Source organism: Festucalex cinctus, chromosome 1 (genome assembly GCF_051991245.1).
Source record: "Festucalex cinctus isolate MCC-2025b chromosome 1, RoL_Fcin_1.0, whole genome shotgun sequence".
NCBI classification, from domain to species: domain Eukaryota; kingdom Metazoa; phylum Chordata; class Actinopteri; order Syngnathiformes; family Syngnathidae; genus Festucalex; species Festucalex cinctus.
In genome coordinates, this window is record NC_135411.1 from 32,814,953 (window position 1) to 32,824,333 (window position 9,381).

The window sequence follows — 9,381 nt, forward strand, 5'->3', positions numbered from 1 at the left end:
CGATAGCCAAGCATTAGCAGACCCGTAGCCAATCCATAGCTCGTTAGCAAAGTGCTTTGTTACTGGGTGCTCTTATCATTTCTCAAAGAGGCCGTCGCTAATAGCAACAAAGCAGCCAAACCATCTGTTTGCTTTTATGGTGGGGTTAATCTCAACTTCTACCCTTTAATTGACTTAAATTTAGATAGAATGTTCCTGATTGTGGTAAAAGACAGAACAAACAACAACCAGTAAACAAGTCACATCACACCAAAACACGACCAAACAGTTGCTCATTAATTTAAACAAGTTAAATCATGTTGTAATTGTTGTTTTTAGTCAGTCTTAATCTAAGTATTTTCCATGTGCAGAATGAAAATCAAAAAGTAGGCTAATTTGCTAATGCAAATTATTTGCAAGAGACTTCCTGGTTATTAGCAACAGGATCAGCTATCATCAACAGCAGAATTGCTTTGTTACTTACAGTTAACCTTCCAAGTTGCCACACACAGAAATTAGGACAACTGTCCTCGAATGTTCGGCTGTATGACAACAAGCCAACACGTTGGATTGCGACGAAATCACCGTCAAGGCGAGCTCAGATTTGAAGGACACAAGATAACAAAAATAATAATAATGCGAGGTATTCGGTCTTCTCCGGCAGCAGAACCTGCTGCGGGCTCCATTCTCAAGACAGGTACTTTATAACAACCAACCTCAATACACACACACACAGCGTGTATTAGTGGACATAAAAAAAAAACAAAAGTTGTATTCCGAAGTGTGAAGGAGGGGGGAAATTCGATTGAAATAAAAAAAACAAAGATTTTTGTGAAAAATAATTTGAGATTTTATCTTAAGGCCTAGCAGCCCTGATGTAAAACCTGCTGTAAAAAATGTACGGCACGTTAAAAAATAAATCTTTAGATGTCATGTGTCCTTCCATAGCGTATTTTGTGCTTAACATTTTGAAAGTACAACGTGCCATTTGTTATTAATTGTGTACATGTGGCAGAGCATCTTGTCTGACAACGGTCAACTGATTGTGGTGGACCGGTAACCACGGCAACAGAACCACACAATGAATGACAAGACCTTGGGATCTTTCAATTGCACTGAGAGAATAACAAATTGTTGTACTTTTGAAAAAAGATCAAATCGACCATACAAAATTTATTAAATGTTTATTCGTATGTTTGTAACAAGAACAAGTTTATTTGCAAGCTTTTTAAAAAGTATTGTACTTCAGTGTTAACAGGAAGAGGAATTATTTCATCATAAACCACCCACATCTTCATCTTCATCAACTGTGAAGCTGAAGATGATGAAGGTGAAAGTCACCTGACCACATGCTGCAGCAGCGAAGAGTCAAACAAGCAAACAAACCACTTCCTGTTTGATCAAAGTGGAGCAGCGGTGGCACATGGCTTCATCGTCTCAATCTCTTACCAAAAAAAACAAAACAAAAAACACCCCACAGCTGGTCATGATTCAGATAATTTCATTTTTAGAGATACACTTATTGACATTGCAACAGACTTATCATGACAACCAAAGTTGGACAAGAATATCACTGACCCTGAGCTCATTTTGGGACATATTCTCCCATTTGTCAATTTCTTATGCATCTTTTTTTTTTGCGCACTTTCAAGGTGCGGCCACCAGAGGTGTGGGAATCGAAAACGGGTTCTTTTTCACATCGCTTGTTCCTTGGCTGATGATTTGCTTACCGATTCCTCGATCGAAACACTGACAGTGGCTACATGTAGTTACTTGCATAGAACACATCCAGCTCACGCTCCTAATTATTGCAGTTGCTGCTACAAATGTACAAAATAAAACCACATCAAAATAAAATGTACCTTTATTTGAAACATTTCAGCTGTACCTATTAAATTGAGCTTGACTTGGATCATCTCCATTCTCCTTTTTCTCCCTTTCGCGTACTTCTTCTTCTGCATCATAATGGTTTGGTGTAGTTTGCTGGAAAGAGTCCTTTCCTGCCCCCACATTGTCCCATCCACCATGCAGGGTCGGAGGCGTCGGTGATGTTGATGACGTCACCGGTGCAGAAGCTCAACTCGTCGTCTTCTTCGGCCTTGAAGTTGTACAAAGCTAAGGCCTGTTGTGGTGGCAGGGCCCTTTGCTGCAAAACAAACACACACACGTAGCATGTTGCTATGAAGGACCAAACATTCTAAATAAAATAAAATAAATTAAATAAATGACTAAATAAAAACTGATATTAAAATAGTATAATTTATAATTCATAATCTATTTATCTACACACATACATACATACACACTAGGGGTGTTAAAAAAATCGATTTGGCAATATATCGCGATACTCCAGCACGCAATTCTCGAATCGATTCAATAGGCAGCCGAATCGATTTTTTAATATCCATTTTTGATGGAAAAATATTCAACAAAATGTCTAACTTTCATACCTTAAGCATGGAAGACTGTTATATTAATGGAACAGTAAGCCTTAATATTTTATTTCAATGCCGTTTCAACATGAATAAGGTTACAACCTGTTTGTTAAAAGTTATAAAACGGAAGTTTCAGATCAATAAATAATACATTTTCATACAAATCTTACAGTGTACATGTACAAGTTTACTGAATGGTATTTTCTAAAATTGAGTAAAAAAAAAAAAATCGCAACAATCGATTGGAAATTCATATCGGGATTATTCGGGAACGAATCGAATCGTGACCTATGAATCGTGATACGGTTCGAATCAGCAGGTACGAGGCAATTCACACTAATTCACCCTAATACATACATACATACATATATATATATATATATATATATATATATATATATATATATATATATATATATATATATATATATATATATATATATATATATATATATAGTAGTTTTTTAAAATTCCCATTTAGATGAATTTTTTTGTACTTAATTTTTGAATTATACACAGTGAGCAGTGTGTTGGTCAGACCTGGTGGATGCGGGCCGTGTCAGGAGCTCGAGCAGCAGCAATCGGGCTTCTTCTTCCTGATTGGACAACGCTCTCAACGCGCTCTTCCAGCACACGCCCTCTAGGCTGAATTAATACAAGACACACAACCGTTGATTATTTTGTTGTTGTTATTGTTGACATTCGTAACCTTTTAACCGTTTTGTCTGAAAAGTTTAAACTTTAAAATTAAAGGCAAAAAGTTGATCTTAGGACACACACACACACAAAAAAAAAAATGACCTTCAACTCTTAATTGGAATTGTGACCTTCATGTCCGGAAATTGAGGTCCAAATGTTGACCTTAGATTTCCAACTTTGAACTTCAAGTGACAATTTTGAACTTTGAGTCAGAAAATGACCTCCAGTTCCTAATTTTGACAATAATAGATATCAGACATCCAACTTGAACATTCAGGTCACAATTTCGATCTTCAGGCAACAAAACAACCTCCAAGTCTCAGCTTTGACATTCAAAGCAAAACGTTGATCTTCAGGTTACAAAATGTGTCCTTCAGATCTTAATTGTCACCGTCAACACAAGCGTTATGCTAACGCATAATGTGAAATGCCATAGACAGGCTAGCAGAAATGATCACTGTTGCTAATGATAATTTTAGTAATTTTATGCCTCCAAGCAAACGCTGGAAGCTGAAATATTTGCACGTGTGAAATGTTCAAAGTAATTATCAAGCAACGTTACAAATATTTTCAACGACAATGAAGTATCATTAAAGGAACAGTATGTGACAATATTGTGTAGGCTACCATGTAGTTGTGTTGAGGCTGATCGGCGACTCGTCGTGCACAGGTGGTCATGATGTGGGCCATGCTTTGCTGTTCGGGTAAATTTCCTCCCGCCACCTGCAGGGAGAGACACATTACAATTGTTCGTTCCATTAGCAACTATACAGCACAACTAGAGCATACAAGGTTTTCTAGCAGAGAGCTATTGCTTGCGGACATTTTTTTCTTGCTCTGTTTTGCAGTGGCCAAATTTACGGAGCCCCTAAGGCAGGGGTGGCAAACTGCGGTCCTCGAGGGCCGGAGTCCTGCAGGTTTTATAGATTTCCCTACTCGAAGTGCAGCTGATTCCAATTAACAGGCTCGTTATCAGGATTCTGCAGAGCTTGCTGATGAGCTGATCATGAATCAGCTGTGTTGAAGAAGGGAAATATCCAAAACATGCAGGAATGCGGCCCTCGAGGACCGGATCTTGCCACCCCTGCCCTAAGGTGACAGGGTAGAAAAAAAAAAACAAAAAAAACTTTGCGTGCCCTCGCAAAAAACTTTGTGTTCTCTCGCAAAGATTGCGAGGGAACGCAAAGTTGTTTTGCGAGGGAAGGCAAAGTTGTGTTTTTCGCCTGCCATGTCACCTTCGCTGCGTCGTAAACACTTCCGGGTCATCTTCCATGTGAACAAAAGCGACGAGGATGGGACGTTTGTAAACATGAAACAAAACAGTGGGAAAGCTTTCCCAAAGCGACTAGGATGGAGCATGTATTTTTCCACTGCTTTGTTTACACGTCGCTTTTGGTCACATGGAAGATGACCCGGAAGTGTTTACAGCGCAGCAAAGGTGACATGGTAGGCGAAAAAAACAACTTTGCGCTGAACGCAAAGATCGCAATCTTTGCGAGGGAACGCAAAATGTTTTGCGAGGGAACGCAAAGGTGTTTTTTTTTCTACCATGTCACCTTAGGGGCTCCGTACAAATTTGAGAAAGTTTCAAAGAGTGAAGTGGAAAAGAAAACCTAATGCCCTGTCATGTGGGCAAGGAGAGCCACAGTTGCTGGCCCTGAAACATACAAATACAGATGGAAACATTTGTAACTTACGTCCACAAGCTCACAATTAGGTTAATTCAACTGCAGCTCCTGACATCACTGACTAGGCCACGCCCCTTAAAAAGCATACATACAGTCCAATACTATTTTTCTTTCTAAATATCATTTAATTTTTTTTTAAAGTGCTGGAATGGAGTCATAGCATTTCATTTCAATGGGAAAGATTTATTTGATGTCAAAGGTCGCACAATGAATTCAACTCGTAAGTCAAAGTACCGCTGTATTTTTTCTTTATTTTTCTGGTTAGCAAAAGTCAGCACAGACAGTTTCCTCATTGAGATTCCAACCCGGAACCTTCTCGCTGCGAAGCGCGCTGCCCTAACCAATCACATCAGCGTGTGGTGTAACTTCTCTGAAGCTTGGCAGCTTGCTCACTTCCTGTTCAGCTCAGAGGAAACGAACATTTGCAACACCTTATACCATGACTACAGCTAACGCTGGATAGTTTGCTGGTGTGGCCACTTTAGAGCGCCTCGTTGTAAGCCGTGAGTGCACAAACGTCACGCAAAGAAAAGTGTAAGAGCAAATTTTGAAACTGACATGACAGTTAGCATGTGGTGAAGCTCTGGGCTGACATGGCCAGTCTAGAGTGCCTCATTGTCGGCCATGAGTGTGCGCATGTCACAGTGAGCAGGTGGCAAAGTGAAGTACAGTGAAGGGGCTTTGTGCTGGCCTGGCCGCTGTCATGGCAAGAAAGTGGGGGAAAGCAAGGTCATTTTACAATTATTTTTCTTCAAAAGCTACCTTCCAAATGTCAGCCAGCATGTGGAAGAGACAGGTCTGTTTTGACTTTACGGCGACTTACAGTATTTACTGATTGCGTGCCGGGCGTTGCTCTGATGGCCTTGTCGTTGAGAAAGATGTTGGTGGTCTTTGAGATGGAGGTGGTCTTGTAGAAGTCCACCAGCTTGTTGAGGGACTTGAACCTCTCGGCCCACAGGAAGTAGTGACCTTGCTCGTCGCGGATGACCTTGAAGTGCTGCACGTCGCACTCGTGCCTGAGGTCAAATTTACACGACAAACACGACTCAAAATCAACAGGAACAACGTGCTAAAACCTGTTAGCTTAACAATGCTTTTGTCAGCACATTAGCATTCGCTAATGATTAGCAGCAGCTAAACTTTTACTTTTCAAACAAAGTCTTAACAGTCTCGCCTTGAGATTTAAGTGACCTGTTTTATAAGTTTTTCAAAGTAGAAGCCGTCAGTCAGCCGTTTCTTTGCTTTGACTTGCAAGCACAAATTTGGGAAACGAGCGCTGTATGAGGTGGTAGTGAACGCACTTGACAAAAAGCAGCAGTTTGGCAGACAACAAAACTTAACATAAAACAAAGAGACTTTACTTAACTCAACCTTAGGAAAATCAATTAGCTTCATGCTAACAAACAATGCAAAACACCACTAACATGCTAACTACTAGCTTCAACATTTGCTTATTAACCAATTAGCATTTTTCATGTTACCCATCCATCCATCCATCCATCCATCCATTTTCTTGACCGCTTATTCCTCACAAGGGTCGCGGGGGGTGCTGGCGCCTATCTCAGCTGGCTCTGGGCAGTAGGCGGGGGACACCCCGGACTGGTTGCCAGCCAATCGCAGGGCACACAGAGATGAAAAACCATCCACACGCACAAGCACACCGAGGGACAATTTTGAGCGCCCAATTAACCTGCCATGCATGTCTTTGGAATGCGGGAGGAGACCGGAGCACCCGAAGAAGACTCACACGGGCACGGGGAGAACATGCAAACTCCACCCAGGAAGGCCGGAGCCTGGACTCAAACCCGAGTCCTCAGAACTGGGAGGCGGCCGTGCTAACCAGTCATACACCGTGCCGCCCATTTTTCATGTTACCCCTCCCCAAAATAAAATACCACAAAAATATGTAAATATTTTTAAAATTTTAGAAAATAATCTGTGACTAGTTTAATCAGCGGGTGCAGTATAACAAAATTTACAAGCATATTTTCTTTATCTTCTGTGAAGAACTACAAATAGGGGGAGGAGTGAGCCTCTCCATGTGAATTTGTATGTCTGTAATATACTGCCCCCAGGTGGCCAAGGTACGCACACTAGAAGGAGTAGCACAGCGAAAAAAAATGTAGAAAAAAAGGTTACATTTGTTACATTCAATTTAGTTGTGTCATACCTGTTCGTTTTATAAAGTACAATATTATGGAGTGCTATTATTTTTTATTTTTTATCATAATAAACTTCTTTGAGGGAGGGGGCGGGGGCATAGCCTGGAACGGATTAATGGAAATTAATGTAATCAATTTTGGAATTAGACTGTAACGTGACAAAATAAGAGAAAAAGTGAAGCTTTTTGTTATTTTTGACAAATATGCCAAAATCTCAGAGAACGTATGCTGTTTGTTTGTGTTGGAGTTTGTTACTGACTTGACAGAGATGGAGAAGTTTCCCGGTGAACTTTGACATCCTCGGATCACGAAGTCTCCGACAGGTTTGGCGCTGAGGATTTGCTCAGCCATTCCGCGAGTGGCGTTCTCCTGGAACCATCTGCAAACATCTGCACGTCACCACACAAGAAAAGGAAGACGGAGGGTAACATCACGTGTGGGCGGAGCTTACCCGGGCGTGGTCACGTCTATGTAGTTTTTGGGGACGAAGCCTTCGTGCCCATCCATCTCGGCTTTGTACCACTCGCCGTGCGTGCTTAAAATCTGATGGGAGACGTGAAGACATTTTTTTGGGGTGAAAAATTGTTTCGGGAACAAGCTTCATTTCTAACCTTGACCACGTCGTCCTTCTTGAAGTTCAGCTCGCCAGCCGCCGTCGCTGTGAAATCGTACTTTCCTATTGCCTCCATGTTGGCAACCACCACCACCAAAACAACAGCACCTAGATAGAAATACAAAGTTAGATAAGTAGACAAATGGATGGATTGGTGGCTATACTAATGGTGAATGAAGCGCAGACAGATGGACAGATGGACACAGAGAGTGACAGCTCAATGGGGGATAGCTTGATGGACGGACAGAGGATGGATGATAAACATACATGAACATTTCCTCACTGAAATGACATTTAAACCACTCAAAAGCAACCATTGAAATAATACATGCATGATTATGCTGAAACGTCTTCAGGGGGCATGAGGTGGCACCTGCGACTTTGCTAGCAATCAAGTAAAAAAAAAAAAATTCACTGAAATGTCAAATGTCTCACACATTTATGACAACTTGTGTGATTGACAATAACACATAACATTTACTTTCTCTTTTCTTTTCATTGTCATATCTTGTTTGTAGATGTGTGTGTGTGTGTGTGTTTTAATGACTGTAGAATATTATTTATCACTAATATCATGGCACCAAAGTAGTTCGTACAGTAATCAAATAAAATACAACATCAAGCATTCGTTGACTGTTCAAATGTCACGTGATGGTGAAGCGCGCTTCTTACAGCTACAACTGAAGTAACAATTCATGGAAAATTCCACCAATGGCGGGAATAAATTGAATGTTGAAAAATATCAATCATGTGCTAATAATAACAATAATTTATAACTTCTTTGAAAGCTTATCAGATCATATAAATTACATGTTCATTAATAATAACATTTTCCACGTAAAAATGTGAATTATCATCAACTGATAATTAACAACTAACTGACTCAATGACTGAATAAAAAATTGTAGAAGAGCAAAAGTGAAAGTAATAGCATCATAAATTTTAAAGTCAGCGTCATTTACGCATGTGCTCGTTTTTTTTGTTTTTTTTTAAATTACATATTTGACATGAGTGACGCTTGTACACTTTTTGTGACTTATTCATTTACCTTGGAGGCTTCGGTTGAACTTGTGTGAAGTTTATCCCATGGAAAATATAACCAAGACGAAAACCGTTATTTTCCTTTTCCTTCCGCGTCACGTGCAGTAGCGAAGAAACGAGGAGCGCTCACAAAATAAAACACTTCTTCAACGCCGAATACTGTCATCGACAAAAAACCGACATCATATTCGGAATGGATGATGGTGGGTGCATCTCAACGCTCTTTTACTCGTAAATGAACACGCACACGTACACACGCACGTTGCGCCATTTCAGTCACTTCCTGTTTTCATAATAAAACACGTCCTGCAGCGTTTCTGTTAAAGTGAGTGTTATTTCTTGCTTAACATTATCAAGAGTGGCGGACCCTCTCCAGCCTGTTTTCAATGTTTCTCTCCACCAACACACCTGATTCATGATCAGGATCGTTAGCATGCTTCTGCAAAGCTTGCTGATGAGGTGATCATTAGATTCAGCTGCGTTGAAGGAGGGAGAGATGGAAAACAGGCTGCATAGGGGCTCTCGAGGACCGAAGTTGGGCATCACTGATTTAGACAGTTTTCTAATTCAAGTGATGAATTTAAAAGTTTGATTTTTTTTCTTACTAAACTGTACAGTATATTCTGTAGTAGTAGTAGTAAAGTTAAGATAGTAAAATAAAGAATTTGAAAAAATAAAACATACAAGTGACTCAAGGGTGGAGGAACAAATGACCTTTGCTTGTGTCATCTGCAGCTGATTCCATCGCAGTAAACAGTAGGAGG

At 40.3% G+C, this 9,381-nt stretch overlaps 1 protein-coding gene across 1 annotated transcript; it reads right to left on the minus strand.

Moving 5' to 3' along the window:
• Window positions 1-1,825: 1,825 nt before the first annotated feature.
• On the minus strand, window positions 1,826-9,010 carry grap2a (GRB2 related adaptor protein 2a). The gene is made up of 8 exons (XM_077529069.1): window positions 8,625-9,010; window positions 7,575-7,684; window positions 7,415-7,506; window positions 7,223-7,342; window positions 5,625-5,817; window positions 3,741-3,836; window positions 2,955-3,059; window positions 1,826-2,125 (listed from the first exon to the last, which is right to left on the minus strand). Exons 2-8 carry the CDS (start codon window positions 7,650-7,652, stop codon window positions 1,940-1,942), a joined length of 870 nt encoding a protein of 289 aa, XP_077385195.1. The 5' UTR covers window positions 7,653-7,684; window positions 8,625-9,010; the 3' UTR covers window positions 1,826-1,939.
• Window positions 9,011-9,381: the final 371 nt, after the last annotated feature.